Source organism: Fonsecaea erecta, assembly GCF_001651985.1.
Source record: "Fonsecaea erecta strain CBS 125763 chromosome Unknown Scaff11, whole genome shotgun sequence".
Taxonomy (NCBI): Eukaryota; Fungi; Ascomycota; class Eurotiomycetes; order Chaetothyriales; family Herpotrichiellaceae; genus Fonsecaea; species Fonsecaea erecta.
In genome coordinates, this window is record NW_017387254.1 from 722680 (window position 1) to 748796 (window position 26117).

General features: G+C 53.3%; 10 protein-coding genes across 10 annotated transcripts; 4 read left to right on the forward strand and 6 right to left on the reverse strand.

The window, feature by feature from the left end:
- Positions 1-3285: 3285 nt before the first annotated feature.
- AYL99_10448 (guanine nucleotide-binding protein subunit alpha) lies at positions 3286-4554 on the forward strand (the record flags this gene model as incomplete). The annotated part of the gene is made up of 5 exons (XM_018841954.1): positions 3286-3403; positions 3456-3798; positions 3852-4264; positions 4319-4462; positions 4511-4554. 5 exons carry the CDS (start codon positions 3286-3288, stop codon positions 4552-4554), a joined length of 1062 nt encoding a protein of 353 aa, XP_018688842.1.
- Positions 4555-5317: 763 nt separating this feature from the next.
- Positions 5318-6868, reverse strand: AYL99_10449 (hypothetical protein; the record flags this gene model as incomplete). Its single annotated transcript, XM_018841955.1, has 1 exon — positions 5318-6868. One exon carries the CDS (start codon positions 6866-6868, stop codon positions 5318-5320), a length of 1551 nt encoding a protein of 516 aa, XP_018688843.1.
- Positions 6869-7817: 949 nt separating this feature from the next.
- AYL99_10450 (hypothetical protein) lies at positions 7818-9397 on the reverse strand (the record flags this gene model as incomplete). The annotated part of the gene is made up of 3 exons (XM_018841956.1): positions 7818-8209; positions 8276-8366; positions 8429-9397. 3 exons carry the CDS (start codon positions 9395-9397, stop codon positions 7818-7820), a joined length of 1452 nt encoding a protein of 483 aa, XP_018688844.1.
- Positions 9398-10124: 727 nt separating this feature from the next.
- Positions 10125-11372, forward strand: AYL99_10451 (hypothetical protein; the record flags this gene model as incomplete). Its single annotated transcript, XM_018841957.1, has 3 exons — positions 10125-10523; positions 10577-11006; positions 11065-11372. The coding sequence occupies 3 exons, from the start codon at positions 10125-10127 to the stop codon at positions 11370-11372; spliced, it is 1137 nt and encodes a 378-aa protein (XP_018688845.1).
- A 997-nt stretch (positions 11373-12369) lies between these two features.
- Positions 12370-13935, forward strand: AYL99_10452 (hypothetical protein; the record flags this gene model as incomplete). Its single annotated transcript, XM_018841958.1, has 2 exons — positions 12370-12660; positions 12715-13935. 2 exons carry the CDS (start codon positions 12370-12372, stop codon positions 13933-13935), a joined length of 1512 nt encoding a protein of 503 aa, XP_018688846.1.
- A 1151-nt stretch (positions 13936-15086) lies between these two features.
- AYL99_10453 (hypothetical protein) lies at positions 15087-17870 on the forward strand (the record flags this gene model as incomplete). The annotated part of the gene is made up of 1 exon (XM_018841959.1): positions 15087-17870. One exon carries the CDS (start codon positions 15087-15089, stop codon positions 17868-17870), a length of 2784 nt encoding a protein of 927 aa, XP_018688847.1.
- Positions 17871-19070: 1200 nt separating this feature from the next.
- AYL99_10454 (hypothetical protein) lies at positions 19071-19785 on the reverse strand (the record flags this gene model as incomplete). Its single annotated transcript, XM_018841960.1, has 2 exons — positions 19071-19707; positions 19763-19785. The coding sequence occupies 2 exons, from the start codon at positions 19783-19785 to the stop codon at positions 19071-19073; spliced, it is 660 nt and encodes a 219-aa protein (XP_018688848.1).
- A 1040-nt stretch (positions 19786-20825) lies between these two features.
- Positions 20826-22882, reverse strand: AYL99_10455 (hypothetical protein; the record flags this gene model as incomplete). The annotated part of the gene is made up of 4 exons (XM_018841961.1): positions 20826-22304; positions 22390-22628; positions 22687-22774; positions 22829-22882. 4 exons carry the CDS (start codon positions 22880-22882, stop codon positions 20826-20828), a joined length of 1860 nt encoding a protein of 619 aa, XP_018688849.1.
- Positions 22883-23214: 332 nt separating this feature from the next.
- Positions 23215-23814, reverse strand: AYL99_10456 (hypothetical protein; the record flags this gene model as incomplete). Its single annotated transcript, XM_018841962.1, has 2 exons — positions 23215-23649; positions 23710-23814. The coding sequence occupies 2 exons, from the start codon at positions 23812-23814 to the stop codon at positions 23215-23217; spliced, it is 540 nt and encodes a 179-aa protein (XP_018688850.1).
- A 1140-nt stretch (positions 23815-24954) lies between these two features.
- On the reverse strand, positions 24955-25648 carry AYL99_10457 (hypothetical protein; the record flags this gene model as incomplete). The annotated part of the gene is made up of 2 exons (XM_018841963.1): positions 24955-25341; positions 25403-25648. 2 exons carry the CDS (start codon positions 25646-25648, stop codon positions 24955-24957), a joined length of 633 nt encoding a protein of 210 aa, XP_018688851.1.
- Between the last annotated feature and the right edge of the window lie 469 nt (positions 25649-26117).

Sequence of the window (26117 nt, forward strand, 5' to 3'; positions counted from 1 at the left end):
TATCTATCAGAGGGGAGAATGCGAGGCCGACGCTGGGGGGCCGCCCGGGGCTTGCGGCACATCTTGCCCATCTTGAACAAAGCCCGTGATACTTGTACGTGATACTTTGGGGGTTTCAAGATCCTCATAACAACGTTCAGATTGCTAGCATCAACCAGCAGGAGTCGAGAGAAGTGAGGTTTGCCACTCTGTTGGTCGTGACTCTATTGACCACGTCATTTCCCATCAGGCTGGCCGTCGCGCTCGAGGGCATTTGGCAGCGTGTCAATTGATGAGCTCTTGAACGACCGCAGTGTCTGACTGATGGCGCCAAGATGCAGATCCTCGAGTGCCCTTTCCGGCTGAGGTCGTTTCCTCTCGACCGTATTGGGGATACATTGGTCTCACTTGGTGCAAGTTGGAAAGGTTGGACGGATAAATCAAGCGCCAAAAGGTGGGGTTGGACAATGAGAGGTTGGATGTGACGGAGCGAAAGGGCGCCGAGTCCGGAGCCCACGGGAACGCCGCTGAGCATTATTTGCTGGTGCTATCCGGAAAAATGCGTTGTGGCACTTGATCGCCAACGCAGAACACAAAAACGCTAAAGGGGTGGACGAATGATTGTCTCTGGAGTGGTTGGAATCGCCGAAGCAGAGTGCCTTGCCTTCCTTGCCGGGAAAGCCTATGGGAAGGTCCACCATGACTGTCAAAAGCCAACCTGTTCCACAAAAACTGTCAATCCAAAAGTGCTTGAGGTCCTTGTGCGTCGCACTGTGAAGGGTAAAACGTCTGACATCCCAATGGGAGAGCCGCAGCTGACATGTGAAACAAGGACGCAGGATGTTGCTAGATTTGTGCATCAAGTAATGTACGTAGTATTCGAGGTCAGGCCCAGATCGACAGCTCCGCTGGTGGTGGTCTGGGCTCTTTTCCGTCAATCTGGGACCTGGCTCGCAGTTCCAGGTTTTAGCCTTGACGCCTTCCCCGATTGTCTGAGTACGACTAGACAATCAACTCCGTTGCAGTGCATGAGATAGCAAGACGAACCTCAAGGCAAATCAGGTTTCTGGATGAACTTTATGTGCTGGAAAAATAATCCAGGTACGGGGCTGGCCTGAGCTGGTGGCATTTAGCAGTCATAGCGGGACAAGCTCCGTGCCCCGTACCTGAATTCTGAGAGATCTATGTCCAAGATAGAGTTTCAGTAAGCTTGGGAGGGAATTCCTCCCAGGCTTGAAGGGGCCCATCACCTGATAGGGGAGGCTCTGGCATGAAACACAGAACCACCTCATATTTCTTTCAATTGACTTGCGAGAGCGGGTCTTTGTCGAGCACAAAGGCCAGCAAGTCGCAATTTCCAGGGCTTTTATGGAACGCGCTAGATTGCTTGAGAAGCACGCTATGGCCCGAAGCGATGAGCAAAGGGGTGACCGAGTCGGACCCTAGCGACGATGATAATGAGCCCTCGGGAGAGCAGACGTTATATCAGGCCAAGCTGGGCGGCGACATGTCCCCGCCCACTCCCTTGCTTTTGATACAATTCTTCATCGGCGAATAGCGTAACTTGCTACTCGTAAACAACCCCAAGCTCGGAGGCGGCCCCTGCGCCAGCAAGGCGACGGATATCCGAAAGTGGCCTGGGCGGGTGTAACCAAGTGGGCGATCCCAGTGTTGGTCAAAGCCAACTGGGCCGTAGTGACCAGGGTCCCCGAGGGGGGTGGCAGCCAGTGAGAGAGGGCGAAAGGAGCGGTGGGCGAGGGTGGGAGGTCCCGGCGACAGTTGGTCTCAGTGGGTTAGGATAAAGTGCTTGCTTGACACGACAGCCAGCTCAATCCGAAGGTGATCTAGTGATGGTATGAGAAAGAGACATGCTTGGAAACGAGATGAAGAGATACCCCCTGAGGAGGTAGGCGAGACGGGAGAGTGCCCATTGCCTGATCAATCGCTCGTTATTAGTAAACCACCTTATTCCGGGCTTGATGATGCGCACCAGCACCTTGGATCATCGATCATTGATCGACGCTGGCAGTGGAATTCAACATAAAGTTAAATCTGGCAAAGGTGTTTGCTCTCAGTGGCAGGAGAACATAGTAGTCAAACACTGGGACGGGAGTTAATTACTCGTAGCTGGATTCGACGAATGTGCAAGCCACCAACCTCAGGGACCCCGTCTGCAAAAACTCTTTTCCCCTTTCTCTTCTGGGACTGTCGATGGGGACTGGGGACAGACAAGACACTAGCGGGCACCCAATGGGCGCCCGGTGGGTAAGCCCTCACTGCTAGGAACTGCTAGGGGCGCGATGCCGGTTGCCACTAATATTAAGTCGAGCCCCGGCGACGGACTGGGGGCCCCCAGTAGGCCCCAATAGCCAACCAGATTGTAGGCGGCAAACAACCTGCAGAGGTCAAACACCCCCCAAAAAGGGTCCCTGGTGCACCCAAAGGATTGCGCCTTCGCCCTTGGGGGGGTTATGCAGCTCTCCGATACCTGGGTGTCTTCTCGATTCCCTCGCTGGCGGCTGTTCCTGCCCCCTCCCTGACCCCTACCCACTGAGCCAGCTACCTAGCAGGTACCCTAGCTGCTGCGTCTTTTCCTACCTACGGTGTCCCTGCTTCGCTTGTTCGGCCATCCTCATTGATTGCGGTCAAAACTGCGCTAGCCTTTTGACTCCTTCACCTGATTGATCATCCTCTCATTTCATCCCCGTTTTTGCCAATCCATCCACTTCAATTCATCTTCACCCCGACCACCATCATTTTCCCTCGATCTGCCTCCCCTTTTGTACAATATTGTCATTTATTCTTTGCCCTGTCTGCGCGCCCTGTAGGAACCTTATCCGCTGGGAGAGGGCTTCTTTCGTTCGAGATTGAGTCTCGAAGCGCATACTTTCCCTGCCCGGCTTCGCCCAGCGACATCGTTGTACCTGACGTCCACACCCGCCGCCGCCCAGCTCATTGATCGACGCCTACTCTTCCTGTCCTGTCTTGGCCTGCGCTGATCACCTTCGGTCTTCTACCTACGACTCTCAAATCCTCTACTTCACAGCCTCCGTCACGTTCGTGTCACCAGCCTTGCATTTTGACAAACCTCTTTAAGCTTGAACCGGAGGTGAGTAACCTGAGGGCGTGACGCGCATAAACGCCTGTTCTGTACACTTTGAGAGGGGATTCTCAGTTGCGCATCGTCCCCTGCATTGTCTGGCGAAGGACGTTCACTAACTGAGTTGAAGATCAGTCGTTCTCTCGAGAGCCTCGAATCCAACCTTGTCCCCTTCACTTCCAGACTCTGTCAGGAGATTATTGAACATGGGGTGCGGTGCCAGCAAGGAAGATACCGCCGGGAAGGCAAGAAACGATGAAATCGACAATCAACTCAAGAGGGACAAGATGGCCCAGCGCAATGAGATCAAAATGCTCTTACTCGGTATGCCAACTCGCATCATCTTGGCCTTAGCTTTGGTCTAACCACTCTTTAGGCGCTGGTGAATCTGGAAAGTCTACAATTCTCAAGCAGATGAAGCTCATCCATGAGGGCGGTTACTCGCGTGACGAACGCGAATCATTCAAAGAGATCATCTACTCCAACACCGTTCAGTCCATGCGTGTCATACTTGAGGCCATGGAGTCGCTGGAGCTGCCCCTGGATGACCAACGAGCCGAATACCATGTCCAGACCATCTTCATGCAACCACCACAAATAGAAGGGGACAGCCTGCCCCCCGAGGTGGGCGCGGCCATCAAGGCCCTGTGGCACGATGCTGGCGTTCAGGAATGCTTTAAACGGTCAAGAGAGTATCAGTTGAACGATTCGGCACGATAGTGAGTCTTGGAATCGAATTTCTATGAATTTCGTTGCTGACTCTATTCACCAGCTATTTCGATTCTATTGACCGTATTGCCGCCCACGACTACCTCCCGAACGACCAAGATGTTCTCCGATCTCGAGTCAAGACAACTGGTATCACTGAGACCACCTTCATCATTCAGGACCTCACATACCGCATGTTTGACGTGGGTGGACAACGATCTGAGCGAAAGAAATGGATCCACTGCTTCGAAAACGTCACCACCATCCTCTTCTTGGTTGCCATTTCAGAATACGATCAGTTGCTCTTTGAAGATGAGACGGTCAACAGAATGCAAGAGGCGCTCACACTGTTCGACAGCATTTGCAATTCTCGATGGTTCATCAAGACCAGCATCATCTTGTTCCTCAATAAAATCGACCGATTCAAGGAGAAGTTGCCTGTTAGCCCGATGCAAAATTACTTCCCTGATTACGAAGGTTTGTGCAATCCGGTGAAGCTGGAACATTCATTTACTGACATCGAACGCGCAGGTGGTCCCGATTATGCCGCCGCCTGCGATTATATCCTGAACCGATTCGTGTCGCTCAACCAAGCAGAGACCAAGCAGATCTACACGCACTTTACCTGCGCCACAGACACCACACAGATAAGATTCGTGATGGGAGCGGTCAACGGTTAGCAATGTTCCGTCACCAAATGGTACTTCTTCTGACATTTTTTAGACATCATCATTCAAGAGAACCTTCGGATGTGCGGTCTCATATGATCATTAGCATCGCTATGGCGTTTTCTCGTTACAGCTTCGATTTGCCCACGACTTGCATATACCACCGGCGTTATCAGGGGGAGGGGACGGCTCTACCGATTATTTCTTCGATCAAGGTTTGGCAAAGATTTTGCCAATTCCACACTTGCAGCTAAAAGTGCGATTGACTTTCGAATTCGACATTTCACTTCTTCGAGCACAGCAAATCCTCTTGCCCCATCCGGTGCCGGCCAAAGACGACGACGGAGTTCTCGGCGATCGAGGTACTTAGTTCTTCTTCGCTGTCTTTTAGCAGAGCGACTTCCATGCAGGTCGCATGCATCATATCCCTGTACTCATGAACCATGTGCGGGAGGACCTTCCAAGGCGCGCCCAAGAGTGCGACCCTTTTCCCCCTTTCCATGTTGAAGATTTTTCGGAGCAGCAACGGACAGACGGACAAACAGACGGACGACGAAAGGATATGGAGATTTTAAGAGGTGAGACTATGAAGAGGCAGGTGATGGAGGAGTTGCCTGAACTAGACTTTCGGGTCCAAGAATGCGGACATTGTATATCACTCTTTCCGAAAGAAGACATAGGCAAGCAGACGTGAATGACTGTAAATCTCTCAGAAATGGATTGGATTGGATATGCTTTGAATCCTGCAAGATGATGTGGTGCTTTTCGATGCTGACTGGAGGGATCAGATGGACTATTCCCCCACCACCAGCGACCGGCGTCCAGCATCAAGAGACCAGCACCATCCCTCCTTGCCGTGGCTTCAAGAGTCAACCACCGTCCCGTTGCCTGGCACCGTCCGGTTCACCCAGAACGCGTCCATGATCCTCGCAGCTTGGCCCTGTATGGCGTAGCTGGTGTGTCCGTCGCCTCTTCTCGTCAACACCAGCGCCTTGTCGTCCCCATCTCGAGCAGAGGTTGTCAGCTGATCCTTCACCCCCTGTGCCCATACGTACGATGTCTCCGGGTCGTATTCGGCGTTGACTAGCAGGACCGATTCGGACGGCAACTGTGCCACCTGCGAGGTATTCAACGCGTGCGGTGGATTTGCGATCGGCACCGGCCAGTTGAAGCACCAGCTGCTGTACTGGAAGAATTGGTTCGCGCCCAGCGTGTGCGGTGACACCACCGAGCCGAGCTGCTGCAGCGCCTGGTGTTCGGGGAACAGACTATGCTTGGCTGTCCAGTCCAGGCAGCCGATGGCGATGCCGGAGAAGGCATCGTTCGACACGCCGGTCTCCACGGCATTGGACAATAACGTCGCATTGCCGGACAGGGATTGATTGAGCGCGACGCCGAAGGTCACCCATCCTGTGAGACGGGGGTCGGACAGATAGGCGCCTTGGGCGTTGAAGATCATGTCGTACCCCGTCACACTGGCCTGGCAGGTGCCCGCGGAGGGGGTGTCTGAGGTGTTCAAGCAGCCCGGGGCTGGAATCGGGGCACTATTTGCTTGGGCAACGAGGCTGTCGAACACCTGGGGAATGTTCTCCTGTCCGTACAGGGCGCACGAGGTGTTTGCCTGACACCACTGGAACCAGCGGTTGAGTTCGGCTTCATATGTCGTCCCGAGGGTCGAAAACGCCACGGTCTCGGAGAGACTGTGGTCCAACACCCCATCCAGCACCAGTGCGCGAACGTTCTGAGGATACAGCTCCGCATACGCCGCCCCCAACTGTGAGCCGTACGAGTTACCGAACCAGTTCATCTTGCCCTGGTCGAGGGCCAGCCGGATGGCTTCCAGGTCGTGTGCGGCGGAGGTGGTGTCGACGTGGCGGAGCAGGTTCCCCGTCATGTTCAGACAACTGTTGCCAAAGGCCAGGTTCCAGTTGGCCAGTTTCTGGAATGCAGCCGCGTCGTCGCCAACAAGGAGCTGCGGCATCTGGTTGTATATCGCCGGGTCGCACTTCACAGGCGTGCTCTGGCCTACACCGCGGGGATCCGGGCATATGATGTCGAAGTGCTCGTACAGAGCCGGGCTAAAGTACTCGATCTGACCCGCCCCGATCAATTGGCACGTTATGCTCGCCGTGACTCCGGGACCACCGGGGTTCCAGAGCAGACTCTTGCCCGGGCTGCTGTTGGTCGAGGTGGATTTGATCTTGGTCATGAAGAGGCTGATCTGAGCACCGCCGGGGGCGGACCAGTCGAGCGGCACCTGCATGGTTCCGCATTGGAGATTCGGGAGGTTGATATCGGTGCAGTTGGACCATTCGATCGAGTATTGGGGTGCTACTGCTGCTCTGGCGCGAAAAGGTGCTGCGTGGACCACCGTCGGAGCGTTTAAGGAGAGCAGGAGAAGTACAAGAAGCATATTGAATGGATCAGAGCGGCGGCGGCGGTAGCAGCAGCAGAGCTATTTTTGAGGGGGGTCTGGCTGGTTGAAACGACAGTGGAAAGAAGGAAAAGACGTTAGTCCTCTGACCTCTCGTCTGGGAGGCAGAAACGGATTCTTTGAAGCCCGAAGGCAGAGAGCAATCTTAAGTACCCTTCTCCCAGACTGTGTGACTGAGGAGCAAATGGCGGGAAAGGGACTCATTCCCCATCTTCTGCAGGAACGACTATTCCACCATCGGCCGAGGCGTGCCGTCGTGGTCATGGAGGACCAAACTGTACACTCTCAATCAACTGACCACTTACGGTACATGCCATCACTACATGTCAACACTGCAGCGGACCAAGCCAGTTCGGAATGAGGACCAGACCGGAAGGCCTTTCGACGGCAAGGGCCACTCCCTGTTGTCGAGACCAATGGTGATTCCTGTACAGACATGAGTGCTCAAAACTTGCAAATGAGATGTACTGTAGAAGACACAAACTTCGCTCCCTGGGGGTCAGGCCATCCCATATGCCTGAACCGAAAACCTCAGGTCTCCAAAGGCGATCCGCCGGGTGTACTACTCGTACACCATACCCGTTTTGTGCGAGGCGGTGCAGATCAACGGGATGACGGGGACGACGGACGATGGGGGCGAGAGGTCGCCATACATGGACCTTGAACGTTCAAGCGATTGATGGATTCATCATCCTTGGACATAGTTCCCTTACATGGGAACCCCTTGTTGCGTCAACCTTGGGTTGATATGGAGCACGCTGCAAGTGGCTTCAGGCATGAAGAGACGCATGGGGGACCTTGGGATTCAGTATTTACAGGCGAACTGCCGCTCTTTGCACAGAAGAGCTTATTATGCGAGCTGTGACAGAGATTGAGCAATGTGCTATTGTTATTCCATTCTGGCTATCGTCTATACGGGCAAGTCCTCTCAAGTCCCGTGTGGAACGGCGATGTCCTCGAGAGCTCTCAATTCCGCCCTCCTTCTGTCCCTCCGGGCAATGATGAACCAGGACGTGAGCACCGCTGAGATGGACACGATGAGGATGCACAGGCAGATCAAGTAAGACTTGTGGTAAGTCGGCCCAAAGACCGTCGAGTACACGTGCGGCCCGACGATGCCACTCCACTGCGCACAGGCGTTGGTCAACCCGATCCCGATGCCCGCGGCGACGGTGCCTTCGAGCGCCCGGATTCGCTCCGGCCAGATCACCGGATACGCAGAGCCGGCGCACGAGACGGCCACGATCAGCGCAATGTACTTGACCGTCGCGCTGTGCACTGTGACCAGGATGATGTAGCACACGATTGTGGTGCTTTCGACTAAAACGATGAGTTAGTAAAGAGGGAAGACAATATAGTCTGTCAAAAGAAAGGGGGGTTCCTTACTTGCGACGGCGCATGTCCATGGCCGAATCCACTTCCGATGAATGAGGTAGCCGGCGGTGTTGAGGAAGAAGAAGCAGCAAACATAGGGTGGCTATATTGAAGAACAAGTCGGTGAGTACTCAGGTCAGTGGGGGGTGGACTTGGGGGACATACAATATTCATCAGTTGCGAGTTCGCAGTGCCAGTAAAGCCGAGCTGATAGATGACAGTTGGCAGGGCATACGAGACACCGAAGCCCCCTATACCATGTGCAATCCAGTACATCCCAAAGGTGTAGACAGTAGGGTCTGCAAAGAGCTGCTTGAGAGAGCCCCAGTCCCAGTTGTGGTGTTTGCCTGACGGCGCTGTGGCAGCCAGACGCTGCTCGATGAATCGGCGCTCTTTCTCGTTCAACATACGTGCTGTTTGGGGATAGTCCGGCAATCCGAAGAGAGCAACGAAGGAGAGGATTATTGCGGGGAGACCTTCCAACAGAAATAGCCATCGCCATCCCGGGAGGCCCCCAAGGCCGTCCATGAAGCTGATGGCGTAAGCCAACAGGCCGCTCAATGCGCTGGACAGTTGGCCCACAGCATAGAAGAAGGCGATGCGCCATGGCAGCTCGGTGGGTCGGTACCAGAAGTCCATGTGGTAGAGTACAGCAGGATAGAATCCCGCCTCGGCCATGCCAATGGCGAAACGGGCACACATCATGCCTGGAAAGTTTTCCACCGCAGCCACGGAGCAGGCGCAGATGCCCCAGCTTAAGATCAGCACAAACATCCAGATGCGAGGGCGGAACACCTTGAGGAGGACGGTGTTGGTCGGTTCGAAGATCATGTAGCTGTAGGAGAAGATGGAGAGGGTCCACGCCCATTGGTTTGGGTTGAGGTGGAGTTGCTTCTTGATGCCGGTGCCATGTTCGAGATTGATAATGGCAGCATTAGAGTAGTTGGACGAGTCAATGACTCGGAAAATGTAGACCAACGAGTAGAAGCCAACGAGCCAGAGGTCGACCTTGCGCAGAACCCTTTTCTCGAAAGCCTCGTCCCCTTCTTCGAGCACGACGTCGGTCTCACTCGGAGAGGGTGATTCGGCAACGATGTGGGTGAACGTCTCACCCAGGCTCTTCTCGGCCGCCATCTTCGACTTCTGACAGTCGAAGCAGGTATGGAGATGATACTGTATCAACTCTGCCTCTTGAAAACTCCCATGCGGACCGACTCGTTAAATAATGAGTTGAAAACTTCGTCAACTCCATCCGTAGAGGCCGGTCTCGATGACTGTCATTCCTTCATCACGACATGATCACGACAGAAGACGTCAACATCTCGTGGTTATCCATGCTGCTGGGATACTCTCCGGAGCTGTACAGAAGTCCCCGTGTGCCCTGTTGTATCAGCGATTGGCGGTACATTTCGCCATGATAAGGGCGATGGCGACATGCCTCTCAATACAGTCGTCAAAAGCCCAGAACAGTCGAGCGGACATGCCCATCAGATAACATAGCTTCCCCTCACTCTTTAGCAGAATTTATTTGTATCTTCCGGTTGTTTGACGAAGATCCATAGGACGCCAGGGAGTTGAAGGCGGAGAAACGTAGGAAGCACGTCGCCTTAGTTCAAAGCACGCAATCTGCACGTATACATGGTTAGTAATTGGACGGAAAAGGTACATCAGGAGTACGTACAGAATGATACGAGAGTAAGCTCGATGATAACCCCGCAGTCCTTTAATCGGGTATATGTGCATTGCAGTCCCCTGTCTTCGGTCAAGCACGTTGGTGGCACATCTACCTGCATCGCTTTGTTTGACCAAGCCCTGGATATTCCCAGCCCAGTACTCGGCACAATTTGCTTAATTGAACGACATGGCTCCATCAGCGATCGAAGAACCGGCGACTCAGACCGATGTTCCCAAGCATATCCTTGTGAAACCATGGGTGCGTCCGGCTGAGACGACAGAAAATCTCGAGTGGGCGCCTTTGACGACGATCGATCTGTCGCGCTTCGACGAGCCGGGTGGCAAGCAAGAACTGGCGAAGCAGCTTTATGACGCCCTGACTCGGGTTGGATTCTGGGTTGTGACCAACACTGGAATTGACGACAAGAAAGTCCTTCGCCAGTTCAGCATCGGGAATACTTTCTTCAAGCAGCCGTTGGAGGAGAAGCGTTTCTTCCCCTGTAACTTTGCCGAGGGCGAGTATTTTGGTTATCGCGAGAACTCACGATGGATCGGTGACACTGGTGTCAAAGAAAACATTGAAATGGTAAATTCATTACCTTGGTTGCAGCTCCGAACTCAGAACTTACCGTATGATAGCTCAACATCCCTAAGGATATCCCAGCACTTGCGGATGTCCCAAAACATCCAATCACGCAGGAGTATTGGGATGAAATCCGAACTTTCCACCGTGAACTCTGGGACAAGGTGGTCCGCAAGCTTTTTGTTCTGATGTCCATCATCCTTGAACTACCAGAAAACTATCTAGCAGACGCTCACGCCTATGATGAGGTATCGGATGATCATCTTCGATATATGATCTACAATGTTAGGACTCAAGAGGAATGGGATAAGGCTCAGGCTTATTCCAAGGGCGGTCATACCGACTTTGGTAGCCTGACGCTGCTGTTCTCGCAGCATATTGCTGGGCTGCAGATCCGAACTCCAGAAGGAGAATGGAAATGGGTCAAGCCTGTGGAAGGGGGCATCACCTGCAATGCTGCTGACACCCTGACTTTCCTGACCAAGGGTGAGTATCATCAGAATTCCCACATCTCAAAGACGGCTCGACTGATTTGGTGTGATAGGCTTCATCAAGTCGACTATTCACCGGGTTGTTACACCCCCTAAGGATCAGCTGAATACACCTCGTCTTGGACTGTTGTACTTCAGTCGTCCAGGAGACAAAACATTGATGAAGCCGGTGCCATCTCCGCTTTTGGACCGCCTAGGCCTTCTTTCAGAGGAGGATAAAGATGCCAGTAGGCCTGCTCCGACGGGCACCGAGTATGTTCGAGCACGGGTCAAGGATGTCCACCACAAAACCGTGATCGACAAACGCGAGGGGACGGCATTCGAATACCAGGGCCTCAAGGTGCAGAACTATTATGAATAGTCGACCTCCATAGAACAGACTCCAAGTTTGTCGATTGAAGCAGACGCTGAATATGCGAACTGCAGTCTAGAACAAGGTGATTTGTGTTCGGGCCCTCCAACTCTTTCCTGTCCCCTGCTCTGCTACATAGGGCTGCATAAAAATGGAGAATATGTCAGCAGGTGCTTGGAATTAATCCAGGAAAGCAGAGGGCACGGGGAGGATTTTCTCTGCGGGGTTGAGGTTCGTGAGCAAACGTTATGTACGGTGTTCCGAATAGCGAGCCTCGGTAGAGCGTATAGCACCAGAAGGGGGGGTGGTTTATTTTGTTAGCGAGGGCTAGCGTCGTTAGCAGCCGCCAAGCCCGCTAACGGCCACCCAACCGGAAAAAGAAAATTCCTTCCCCCAACTTCCGAGCTCCGAGCTCCGGAGTCCTCGTCGTCACTTGTTTATAATTTTTTTCTCATGGCAGCTTCCAACATTCGCCTCCCACTCGATTGTATTACCGTGGTGCATTAAAGAGTAAATGGTCAGTTTAGGATCATCGTTTCATCATTTATGAGATCACTCTTTCCCCCGGAACACCATGGCACGTCGTCTGTCACACGCGTTCCCTGATTGTTATTGTCAATGTGTATTCCGCCAACGTGGTCCGGTGACTCCCGCATCCCACCCGAAGGGCTGGGCGTGTCCTCTGCGCCGATATTTCCATTCTTCCAGGTGCATGCCTAGATTACTATTTTCTCTTGCGCCGTCCTCATTTCTTTCACTTCCATCTCGTGACACTCGCTTCCACTGCTGACCAATGCCCATTTTGGTCTCGTGTGCTATTTATCGGCTATAGACTGCGCGCCCCTCGTGGCAGTTTACTCTTTTGACAACTACTACTGTTCACTGCCCCAACGCGGACGAGTAAACAAGCCTCCTGTCAGGCAGTGACTCGACAAGCAGCAGACCCAACAGCCTTGCGGTGAGCAAGCCGGCCCTCTCCAATAAACCAAAGCGTCCTCGAAGCACCATGCTTCCTCCGATTCCCAGGGTCGAAGACTATGGCATCTCCCCAGAAAAAGGCTTCCTCCCTTCCGAGCTGCCCCTCCACTGCCTGTCGCACCCTGTGTACGACCGCTGGGAGCGGATCATCAACAACTTCCAGTCGTTGTTGCTGTCGAAAAGATTAAGAGCTGTCATCGATAAATTGCCCGTCATCCCCGCAGTACACCTTGAGAACGAGGCCGAATGGCGCAGAGCATATACTGTTTTGACATTTTTGGCGCATGGCTACATCTGGGGCGGGGATAAACCTTCAGAGGTAAGCCTCTACCTGATGCCGCAAATTGACAGTCATGCTGACTAGAACCGACAGCGATTGCCGCCATCGATCACCTACCCTCTCCTACAAGTGTCTGAATATCTGGAGCTCCCTCCAGTCGCCACCTACGCTGGGCTGGTCCTGTGGAATTGGAAACCGCTTTTCTTTGCCGACCATCTCGCCTTGGAAAACCTATCCACTTTGCTCACCTTCACAGGTTCGCTGGACGAACAGTGGTTTTACCTGGTCAGTGTGGCCATGGAGGCAAAAGGAGGCCCCTCAATACCCCTCATGCTGAAGGCGATCCAAGCTGCCCGAGACAATGATGTGGAAACAGTCACAAAATCTCTCCAGTCATTTGCCCAAACGCTGGACGAACTGGGCACGCTGCTAGTGAGGATGTACGACAGCTGCGACCCCCACGTGTTCTATAACCGCATCAGGCCGTTTCTGGCAGGAAGCAAAAACATGAAAGACGCTGGTCTACCACACGGCGTGTTTTACGACGATGGCAGCAGGCAATCAAGGTGGCGGCAATACGGCGGCGGCTCCAATGCGCAAAGCAGCATGATCCAGTTTTTCGACATTGTGCTCGGGGTCGAGCACAGACCTACCGGGTCCAAAAAGGACGAGACCTCGGAATCGGAGGCCGAACCAGGAGCAGCCCCCAAACCCCGACACAACTTCATTCACGAGATGAGACAGTACATGCCTGGGCCCCATCGAAGGTTTTTGCAAGCGGTGGAAGGAGTGGCTAATATTCGAGATTTCGTCGAGTACAACAAATCGAATCAACAGTTGACGGTATCATATGACGCATGTCTTGCCATGCTTCGAGCTCTTCGAGACAAGCATATCCAGATGGTTTCGAGGTACATCATCGTCAAAAGCCGAGAATCTAGGAGCATGTCGAGGTCACGCAGAGAGAGCAGTCCTGAGCCGATCCCTCGAGGTGGAACGGGAATTGCTTCGATTCGATATGGCCGGCCTGAAGAAGCGGGAACCGCGCAGAAGAAGAAGAAGATGCGTGGGACTGGTGGAACTGCATTGATCCCATTCTTGAAACAAGCCAGGGACGAGACTGGTGAACCAGCAATCGACGCATGGGCCCGCAAACTCCTCATGGGAGGTCGCCGCACCGAAGCCGACGCCGAAATTGCGTTCGAGGATAGGATTACTCGAGCTGAAAATCTGGATGCAGATGAACCGCAGATTGTCGGCATGGCCGGTGCTTGGGATTTGGAAGACTCAGGTGGTGGTCTCTGCGCCTATTGAACAGCGATTCACGCCGGGGTTTTCAGGATTGTGCTTACAGGCCAAGGGCATTCGACGCGTACTACAGCCGCGTACTGGACATGAAGGCATCTTGTTGACACAGAGACAGTAGTATATGTCACGACTGTCATAGAAAAAGGGGTTGTGCACGTGATCTCTGGCACGTGATGATACGTTGTTCGGTCCGAGGATTCGCCGGGCCGACTTCACTTTCAACTTCATCTCAAAACTCAACTTCCATATCATCTGTCTTGGACGCGTGCAGGGCTTATAACACGCGACAGGTGAGACGTGAATCTTCGGGAGCTGCGGCTTGCTCAGTCCAAAGTCGAGAAATGTGGATTTTCCCAGACGTCGTGATGTATTGTCAAATATCCCTGTTGCAGCCTCTCATGAGCAACGCGTCACTGGCTATACGCTCTTCCAGAAACCGGACGAAGAAACGTCCGTCTTTATGTGAACAGAGAAGAAGGCGTGGGCTCCCAAGAGGACAATATATACAAACCATATATTGTTGTTTTTCAGGAGGAGGAATTTCAGCACACTAAGAACGTTACAAACAGCAGACACACCAACATGCCTGGTGAAATCGCGGTGCCCGCCAGCCCCAATGACCCATGATGGGACAGAGACAAGCTCAAGATGCTTTACAACCTGTATTGCCTTGACTCTGATGAGACCCAGGTCAAATCGCCATGTCTGTTCGTTTTCGCCCAAGTGCAAGCAACGCCTGGTCACCAGGCTTGGCTGTCATTGATATTCAATTTTTTCCAACATCATCACCACCAATTTTGTTGGGAGGAGGCTGGTCGAGCCTCAATTCACTTGCTGCCTTTTGTCACTTCTGTTAGAAGAAGGCTGGGGTGCGCAAATAGGTCTGGCAGAATGGCTCAATAGAAGAATTTCCTATTGTGTCGCCTGGCCTTGCCAGACCTCACCCACACTGTGACCACCATTGGGTGAGAAGATTCTGTTCGATCCCGTTGATGAGTATCAATAGCTTTAGTATCTTCCTCCCTTCTCATCACATCCTGCATCTTTTCATTTCCCAACTTTCATCCTCTGTCCCAGGATTTCATCTGTATCATTATCCTGTACCATTCTTTCTCCCCACGTACGATAACCTTACTTACAACACGGCCACCTCGAAGATGGAACGGAGAGACCTTGACAACTCTGATGAGTTCAACTTCGACCATCCACTCCCTATTTCTTCGAGCACAAGCCTGAATTCAACCGTTTATATAAATGCAACAAGCTTGGACACAGGTACTGGGTCAGCTGGACATGCTTCAAACAACTGGAGTCAACATCTGACTGACAAGACCGACCCGTTTGTATCCGGTGACCCGTCGCTGTACCGACCTTCCTCGGAAATTGACATTGACGGTGCGAATATTGTCGCCAACGGCGCAGTGGGTGATATCCTTGGCTCCACAGTACCGGATACAGACCCACACAGAGACAGCCTTTTTGACCAGATGGAAGATGAGCAGCTGGCACAATTGTTGCAAGCGTACATCGAAAGAGGCCCGAGCCCAACTCAAGGTACCGATGAAGATTGGTCCAACATGGATACCACTTTGAACTCCGTCGACCAGCCCATCGATAACGCCGTGACCGGTGTATCCTGTGTTTCTGGTGTCGCTGCCGATGCTCCGGACATCGCCAACACTCCAAAGACCAATGTCTCTGCCGCACCGCCTACCTGGTCAGGTACGGACACCGCGTGCACCCCAAGGACCTATGTGGCTGCCGTATTATCGAGTTCACCGGCCACGCCTGGGTCTGCTTCATGCCAGCTGATGGAGGCAATGTCGCGTTCTCCGATTGAGATCCCAAGAACGTCCCATTTTGTCAACTTCCAATCAGCAAGTCCTGCTCCGAAAAAGAAAGCGAGAAGCGGCAAAAAACGCAGTGTTGATCATGGCCCAACAAGCGCGGAGACATCCTCACAGTCTTCACCCGTCCGGCAGAAGACATCGGCACAACAGGTACTGGGCAGCCCCTTCAAAATGCCACATCTTCCCGCGTCCACACCAGCGAAACAAATCCCAAGCGCCCATGCCTCGATGGGTACTCTATACTCTCCGAGTCCCGCATCCAGCCGGGTCCTTTCCATGGACAACATCTCCCCTTGGATGACAGCCCTTCCAGGCTATACCCCTGTCACAAACAACCAGATGCAGGGCATGGCCGATCCACGAAGCCGCACCATGTCTTCGAGTGACAAGTCACCACCAGACCACGCAGGTTTCACCAGCGAGCTGCTCAGCAGCAGTGGTAGCAACAGCAACGGCGGGAGTTTTCTCGACCGTGATCTGCCCTCTGCAGAGCAACGGTCCGCAAAGCGTGCCCGCAAAGAACCGATACCCGCGCAAGCCGTTTTTGCAAATGCCGCACACGAGGCGCAGATGCATCGTCAGGTCTACTTTCAACAAGTGTCGCAAGCAAGAGGAAGGGGGCAAGGACATTTGTCTTTGGCACACCATTTCAACCACCTCGTAGATTCGGACTTCAAGTGGCTTGAACGCGACCGTACCGATCCAGAGCCACCCCCGTCCGAGGTTGCCCGTACCACTGGGTTCGAGTTCCCTACTACTTTGCCGACTGGTACCATGGCGTCGGTTAACAAAGAGGAACAAGATGAACAAGATGGAGAAGAAGACGACGTTGTTTTTGTGGGGCAAAAGCGCAAGGCGATACACATGAGTCGAGATGATCGCGATCATAACAACATCATCCAGAACCCATATGCGCTGGCAGGCCTCGGTATCTCCCAGCCTGCACCGCAGTACCTGGGTATGTTTATTCCACATACCCAGGCTCAGACCATGTCGCAGCATGGAATGTCGGTCCCACCCCAGCCTCAATTTCCTGGGAATGGTCAGACTTGTGGCAAATTTCCTGGCCAAGGTCAGCAACAGGCTCAGATGCACGCACGGGCTCACAGTCAAGGGCAGTTTACCCAGCCTATGGCGCATTCCCGTGGATTGAGCTGGCAGAATCAATCACAGCAGCAGCCACAAGGCCGACTAGTATCTCAGCATCGCTCAGTCGACGGGCAACAGCAACACGTGAGGTCCAGCTCAAGTGTTTCCAAGGCTAGAGCACCTGGGACTCCAACTCCTTCGTCACGGCACCGCTCAACCCATTCGAAAGCCGGCCAGAAGGTTGTTTCCAATTCTTCTCGCTCTTCTGGCACGCCACGCAAACATGTTCAGACGCCCAGTGGCCGGTCCTGTCGGACTCCCAACCACAAGCCGAGCCCGAGCCTATCTCTCTCGCAGATCCCGAAGCAGACGCCACCGAACGCGACGCCGGCTGGGCAGCGCATACACCTACCCACGCCGCAGCAGCCCACTTCGACTGGCTCTTGTCCTAACACCATCTCCGAAACTCTCGCGGAAACCAACCGTCGCACAGAGAACGAGCTTCGCGCCCTCGGTGCAGACGTAGTGGACTATGATCCAAACATGAGCTGGGATGATGCGGGTGTTGCGGGTGGTGCTTCGTTCGAGACCCTCTTTGGGGGTATCGGTCTCATGACGCCTGCCGAGCAGACGTTCAGCGAGATGATGGGTCTGCACATGTCGATGCCTGCGCCAGTGGACCAGCACCTGCCTCAAAATGGGAGTGGAAATATTGTGGGGTTGGGAAATACGCTTTTGAACACAGAACTGAAGACCACAGTCAGCACGAGTGGCGACGACGCAGGCTTGTTCGAGACTTACTTGTCCGATAGCTACAACCACAGCAACCACAACGCGAAGAACACACCTGACATTACCGAATCAAATGGCGTCGCCATGGCAGATGTGGTCTGCGAGACGGGAGCCGCTGTTCCTGCCACCGCCGATCTGGACTTCGAGAGTGACTGGACGAAGGGCTTTGACGAGGACAAGGACTTTGATCCCATGGACTTCGGCTTCTAGTCATCAAAGGGTGAAGTAAGTAAGCGCTTGCTGCACAAGGGTGGCTATGGTGGCTTGTTGGGATCTGTCTGTGTCGGCGTCTGCACCATCGGCGATGTGTCTTGCCGTTTGTCGTTTGTCTTGTCGTGCCGTCTCCGGTCGTGTGTGATAATACACACCAAAATATGACGAAACATGACATTGGACAAAGGACACAAGGGCAGTGAGGGTCCGACACTGAAACCAAGAGAATATGTGCCAGTCATATACATTCACAGTCACGGCCCGAGCAAAGACAAACATGAACATGGATTGAGCGCCCTCCGTTTTCGACAGCGAAACACGACTTCTCACGCACAGGCGCAGAAACAGATAAGGGATGGAAAACTAGGGGATCATCAGTGTTGATCGTCTGTCAAGGTGACAAGGCGGCAGTTTTTTGGTGGGAGTACCAGGGAATTTATGGCTTTACATTCCACATTCCCCATTCCACATTCCAACGGACAGGACTGGGCTGGGCAAGATAGACAATGTAGAGGCTGTTCAGGCATGTAGGCACACAAGCAAGCAAGGCGTGACAGAGATGCAAGGATAGATTGTGTGGGCTTTGCTTTTTATTTTTTGTTTTTGTTTTTTTCAAGTTATGAATTGCCTTGCTGGATTGGAAACTACAATGCAAGGGCTACCGTACAGTTGCACGGACGGACGGGCGGCAGAACAGCAGCAGCGCGCAGCATCGCTGGTACATGGCAGCACTTTGTGATGGTGACGGCGTACATTATTCACACGGTACACGGTCCAGATCGAGAGAGGATACGGATACGGACAGGGACACCCATCGGGCGACTGAATAGAAGCCAGGGCAGGGTAGGCAGAGCTAGACATGAATGAAAATGGTTTCATTTGTATAATTAAGTCGACCACGAATATTACAAGCCCGGGAGCACATACTTCATGCATCCTGTAAAGCGCGCTGTGAAGAGCGCCGAACTTAGAAAGCTTTCCGTGTAATGCGCACTCGAATATGCTATTTCCTCCCAGACTCTGTCGGGAAGGCCGGAAGTCGAATAGACGTACAGGAGCAACCAGGAAAGCACGGGCTGGATACTGGCGTTCTGATCCCAAGGCATACCCAGATCTCCCCTTCCACGCTCTTTTGGAACGATCAGTTCTTTCGGCTGTAAACCGCATTTCGCTCCAGAGCGACCTCACTGATGCCCGTCATGTCAGGCCCGTAGTCAATTGCTTGGCCCCACCATGATAGTGGTCCACGCGTCGGTACAATGTTTCCATCTCTTGAAGCAGACGCGACCTCGCAGCCACGCCATCCTTTATGCATTTCAAGGGAGTCGAGGATGCAACGCCAATCATCATCAATGGAAACAGATCGTTGTCGAATTTCCAGAAATCGTCCAGAAGCCGGGGACAGCGATCTAAGAAGTCCTGTCCAAAAAGGAGAGGGATGGCAATGCAGGCTCCGAAATCTCGCGATAGACTCCGCAGGTCCGCCTCCACTGCCCCTGGCGGACCCGGTCCGTTGGGTGTGATGACGCGGGCGTTGGCAGATAGTTCCCAGCGTTTCTTTTGTGCTGGATCGGTCGAGAAGCTGACGAATACGCCTGCTTTTGGGGAATGCAGCTCTTCTTTGAGGGCAGATGTCGCCGCACTGTCGTTGAGAAACGTCCGCTCGACAGGTCCGAGAAGGTCTTTCCACGAGTCTCGGAGCTTTTTCTTGAATTGAGGCGAGTTTGTTGCTCCAAAAACACAGGTAGCCAAAGGTGTACTTGGCCGGTTCAGCACTGAGAGTGTGATGAGGCTGCGACATGGTGCGATCAATGTTGGGGAGGTTGGCTGAGACCTGATGCGATGTGGTCAGGCCGAGGAGAGAGCCATTGCGTCGTCGTACTCATGACCTGGAGTCGATGGCAGTCTCCATGTTTGGTATGGCTCTTGCGTATGCCTATACTCACCAGAAGTGTCGGCTCAGGCCGCCACGACCGACGATGTAACCGACGACAGCGATCTCAACGGCAGCCCAGCCCGGGAATAGTTTGTATTTGTTTTGCCTGAATATTGCTCAGTGGAAAACAGCAGCGGCAAAGACCACAGCGAACAGTCTGTATACCGCTGGTAGCCCCAAATGCACCGGCAACAGACGCTGCAGTATTTCGACCATTGTCCGTTTGGATGATCTTTATGTCAGTGGGAAGAGAGGAGGGACTGGAGTGGTACTCAAGGCTTGGACAGAGGCTCGGTGGAGTTTCTTAATGGGTCTATACCATATAGCGCCCTTGCCTATCATGGCTAGACTGCTTGTGCATTGTGGGCCACACGTGCCTCAGCAGTGGCCTTGTTCTAACAAGCAGCATCTGTGACATGCAAACCACAGACATGACGTACTGTGGCGAGGGAATCAGGAATCGGTCGGGTTTCTCTGCATAGAGTCAGATGTTGGTTTCTCTGATTCCAAAGTTGGCTGAGCTTACAAGCATACTGCAAATGAGCAAAGTTGAGCCTTGTGGAGGAGACTTTCTGGGACGAGGCCACAATAAAGTAAATGTTCCAGGATCTTGCTCCTTCGCAAGTATATCATATATCATATACCTACAATTCCAGGCAATCGGAACGTTAGGTGACCAACAAGGAACGTTGTTCTCATTCTATTATTCGTTCGTAGTCACTGTGACTTCATGATCTTCTTTTTGTCCTGTCCTGTCCTGTCCCTCTTGCTACTGATTTCGAACCCCCAGCTCCTTTCTTTCTTCCCATCGGTTCAGGTTCTCTCTCCCTCTCTCTACATGGACAGGATATTCAGCATATATGTAGGGTCACACGCCCTTTGAAGCGTAGATCCAGAACAGAACAACCATCTCCACTTCTAGTCGATTGCTTCACATCACGGGGTTCCGATGTTTTGTGCCCCCTATCTGCTGTTCGCCGTCCTGCCGCAGCGTCGATCGAAACCCCTCTTTCAAGTTATCGCCCATAGGCACCGGCTGCCATGTCCAATCCCAGCCCCTCTCCCACCTTATTCACCATCCAGCGCCGCTTGAACCCTTCCCTCGCCAATTCCCTCGTCCTCCGAGCCCAGATCTCGCTGCCCACACGGCCCCGGACGAAGCCTTCCTGCAGGGCCAGGATAGCGGCTTCAATCCCCCGCTCCTCGCACGCCGCATCGTATAATTGGCGGGCCACGACGGTCGGGGCGGTGAGCATTTCGTCGACGTGTGGGATGTCGTTTTTCGCGGCGCGGGCGTGGGCGGACGATATCGCTTGGTCAGCCTTGGTCAGGGAGGATTGGAGGAGGGAAATATTGTTGGATACGGTCGCATGCAACGCCTTCAAGGTGCTCAGTTCGCCGTTTAATGCGCTCGTGGTGGACTGCATTGCTGCAAATTGCGATGCCAACGGTGCCAACGCAGAGTTGTTCTGGGAGATTTGTTGGTGGAGGGATGTCGTCATCAGGTGGGAAAGATGGGTGAGGAGAGCCTCCTTTTCAGGGTTGACTGGTATCGGAGGCGCGGGAATGTTGTGGGATAATCGAGGATTGGGAGCAGGCAGGGGAATGTCGAAGGGCGAGTCGAGAAGATTTGGTGTTGGCGCCGGTTTCGGAGCAGGAGGTTGAGGCGGTGGCTGATACTGCCGTGGAGGTGGAGGGTAAGGTTGTTGCGGAAGTTGCTGGGCGTAATTGGCCGGGAATTGTTGCGAAACAGGTCGCCCGGGAGGCTGGCCCTGAGGAAAGGGTGATGCTGTTGTTGGCATCTGACCATATTGATCGGAGAGTAATGGCTGTCTGGCGTGGTCGGAGACTTGGCCTGGACCTTGACCTGGGGGAGAAGTCATAGCATGATGGGGATGGGCTGGGGGATATTGCTGTGGCTGACCCGGCGGAGGGGGTTGAGGCGGGTACGAAGACGGAGGTGGTTCGTACGCAGCTTGGACATGATGTTGTTGCTGTTGTTGCTGCTGCTGCTGCTGCTGATAGGGCGGTTGAGGAGACATGGACTGTCGAAGGCTACTGGAACGCTGAGGAGCAAAATTTGCTCCGCTGGAGGGTCGTTGGACGTTTCCATTCCCATACGTTTCCTGAGGTCTTTGGCCTGGGACTTGCACCTGAGGCGGCAGAGGAGGCGGAGCATCATACCGCCCTGTTCGCGAAGAAATCGTCGGAGGGCCAGGACTTGCTGGGGCAGAAGCTGGAAGGCCAGGTTGAGCAGGCTGTTTGGGCGGAGGAGGTGGTGGAGCGGGCGCGCCCGGATGCTGAACAGGCGGAGGAGAGCTTGCTACCGACACATTCGAAGCTGGAGGTGGTTGCATCTCCCTTGGTAGAGGCGGTACCGGTGGGGGAACCGGCTGTGATGTTCTCTGCGGTTGATGCGGTGACCTGGACATGACAGGCGGCTCTTTGGCGAAGATATCGGACAAGATGGACATGAAGTCCAGGATATTCGATCTCTAAATACCGACCAACTAGTCAGAGCTGTTCCATTTACCCTCCTCTTCCCAGATCTTAGGCCTTTCTTTGTGTGTCTGAACCTACCTCCCAATGTTCTCGCCAGTGCGCCAAGTACGGATGATATATTCTCCCATCTCCACCGACATGTTGCCCCGGTCTGATCACCATCTCGTCCGTCGGAGTGACATAGCACATCGGCGCCTCGTACGGGTAGGCGTGAGGAATCCACAGCACTATCGGGAACCGGTACGTGTTCCCTCGAAAGTTGACGGGGATGGTGCCCTTGAACTGGAGGAGCAGCGCAGGCGCTCCATTCTCGTACGCTGGGCGTCATTTGTCAGTTCCCCCTCTCTTCCCGTATCTTCTGCATGGCCGACGTACTGTAGACATCCGTCCGAGGAGCCAAGCTCGGATTGCGGGCGAGGACGTGGGCAAGGTCAGAATAGGTGCGATTCGGGTCGCGATATTCCTGCAAGCTCTTGGTCAGCCCAACTCGAGCAACTGTCTGGAGGGGATGTCATACACGTTTCAATACATCGTAAAGCCAATTCAATGTCTTCTGGGGCACGCCAGCCATTGACGTTAGTAAATCTCTCGAGGAAAGGTTTCCCGTTGATATGGACGGCGGAAGCGATTCTGGTGTTGTGGCCTGCGTCGGGTTTCTATTGGCCAAGCCTTCTACAAAGAGATTACATAATGCGGGGAGGTCGCAGAGAAGAAATGCCTCCAACAGGACAGAACAGGGAAATACTAGCTGTCGATGGAATCAGGATTTGGGGGTATCATAATGCTAAGACTAATCGTACAACAACATCGGGCAGCGTTCATGCGTGTCTTCCTGGTGGTACAAAATCCACCAACCCCGTCATACCAGTGCTGCATGCAGCATCTTTTGTTGCGGACAACAGCCTATTTCTGGGCGGCGGCCTGCTTGTCGAGGTCCAGCTCAACCCCACGCTGTCTGGTCTTTCCTTCGTCGTGAATCTCGTTGTATTTGGCTTGTTCGGAGCGGTCACCAGTCAGGCCTGCCACGGCACTGCCGACAGCTCCTTGAGTACGGTCGCTGATGCCCTTGCCAAGGTCACTCAGTTGGCCCTTAGCCTCTTGCCCTTGACCCTGCATGTTCTGTTCGCGACCTTGTTGCTTCAACTTCTCGCTTCCGATGAGGTTGCCGAAGGTTTCTTTGGCGCTACCAACAGTCTGATCCCATTGGCCTTGGGTCCGGTCGGAGTTGTCTTTGGCGGGGGCGCCAGTAGAGCTGATGGTGAAAGGACCTGCCTTGGCTGCGGTGTGGGAAAGGTCAGACTCGGCGGCGCCCTTGTTCTTGTATTCCTCGGCTTTGGCCTGGGGCGGACATTAGCAAGGGAGGTCTCATGTTTGACAAGACAGGAAGTGTCAACTCACCTGATCGCCAGAGCTACCAGTCACAGCGGCAATACCAGACTGGACGTAGCCAGTGGCAGTGTCAACAACTGACTTGAGGGTCGAAGTGTTGTCGTTGGAAGACATGTTGAAGTGAGTGTTTCGTTTTGTTCGGGTGTTGGGTGGTTGTATCAATAAGAGTTGCTTTCTGAGTAATGGTTTGGTCTGAGATGAAGAGATGGAGAGAAGAATGAACCAGGATTTGGGCACAATTTATAGACCAACGCCCGGAGCTGAAGTCTGTTTGTCGCAGGTGCAACAGGGCATGTGCTTTTGGGGCAAGTGGCTTTGTGGCGCGCCATCGACGTCATCGGGGCCGTTGGTGGAGCGCAGATGGCGCAGATGGCGATCACACAGAATGCGCAATGCCCTCCACCAGAAACAGACATTTCGGCATCGGCATCTCTGGACCTGAGCAACAGGTAGGGGTGGCCCACATCTGGCCTGGGGACCATATTCCAGGAACCCAGAGTCCTTCGCGTACTCCGTTGCGTTTCGGCCAATCAGTCTGCCGATCGCCAACTGCATATCCAAGTTCAACACGAATTAATCCTCTCACCTTTATTTTGACAAGATTATAATTCCGATTTTCAATACCTCCTTGCTTGTTGTAGCTACGTAATCATGGGTACATCCACTGAAGCATATCCATACAATGCCGGACCTGACAATGCGAATGAAGGGGATGATTGGACCATATGGCGCCTTACTAACCTGAAGACAGACGAAGGAGTCGCTGACGGGGACCTAACCAGGGGCTGTGCGAGAGAGGCAGACATTAACAATGAGTGCCGCAGGCTAGACGGATAGAGTAGTGTCATGCCAACATGAATGGGTGGAGGGGATTAGTTTGAAAGAGATAGCACTGACCGCTGGTATAAGCTGACCGGCTGAGCTAGTGACGACGTTGGGCAGGGACAATCGATGTAATATCTGAGCGAACAACAAGGCAAAAGGCGTCGTAATGACGGCAGAGCGTGGGCCGCAATACCCTCAATTCAGGACATTGTGATTGTCTAACTCCCAGAAAGAGAGAGAGTCAGAGGGAATCGTCGGACGCAGCTAATCCCGACGGGGACCTAGCGTGGTCATGTGATAGTCAACATAAATTCCTCAAGGGGTGTGCAGACGTCCATCGATGAAGAGACGTGTGTCGCCGATGGATAGGTCATTGTCGTAGCACCTTCGTTGAGGAACCATATCCACAAATCATGAATCAGCGATGGGCTAATCTTGCTCGTTGGCTTCTCTCGCGCGCATCTTGATCGGCGACGGAGATCGCTTGTCAGAACGAAATGTTTCTGCCGGCTTACATTCATTCATTCTCAGGCATAAATCTTGTTGTTCATCGTCTTCCTGACTCAGCCCGGTAGAAATCGAACTGGCTGGCGACAAAGTCCACTCAAGGTCTGTGGGGAAGTCTTCATAGCGATCCTTGGCGACATTATTGTGGAAGTCCTCTGCGCGCTTGACGATTCCGCACAGTTCTTCGGCGGTGATAATAATGGTCTCGTTTCGTAGGGAGTCGGGCAACAATTTAGGAGGCGCCATTTCTGCCATTGGGATTTCCAGTTGCGCACCCGGGACAGGCTCATCGTTCGTGTTTCGTATGACCTAGGCACTAAAATGAGTATCTCGTAACACATTGTGGACAAATATGGGGTGTCTTAATCACTTGATCAACATGTTCGGCTGTTAATCTCGGCGGGCAATCGCTGGTGATACAGGGTCTCCAAACCGTCAGATCCACCTGTGAGTCTTGATGAAGTTTCACTGTAACGACCTGACGTATCTGTCCTTTTCCCGCCTTGATAATGCGAAATGCTTTCTTTTCGAGGTCCTTGACCGCGTGGGAGTAACCCACCTCTAAAACCAGGCCTGGCTGTTCTGCGTCGAGGCACATGATCTGGTCATCCGGCATGAACACATCGCCTTGTTCGGCTTCGATATCTGACTTTCTTAATGGTTCGAATGGACACACCACTTGATGTTTGGCATAGAGCTGATCAATCTTGTTTTGCAGAAGACGGCTGAACCCTGAATGGACAACCTCATGCTTACGCTTAGGCCTTCGAAGGACGAATTCCTGGGTATCGGAGAAGTAATCGTATCTGTGTGTTGAATGTTAAGCCCTGATTGGAGGGACTATCGGGAAAGACTCGAACTCTCCATACCGCACACTTTCCTGCCAACGCAGTTTCTGCTCATACTCCCCCAGTAAGTCTGGTAAAGTCTTCTGCACTCAGACGATACCGTGACCGATCGATCATATAGCCGGCAAGCCGGCGCTCAAGCTGATGAACAAGTATCTGCAATTCGGAAGTCGTTGTTTTCAAATCAAAAGGGTCTTGAGGAGGTAGGAGAGAGTCTAAGCAGTCACTATGGGAGTC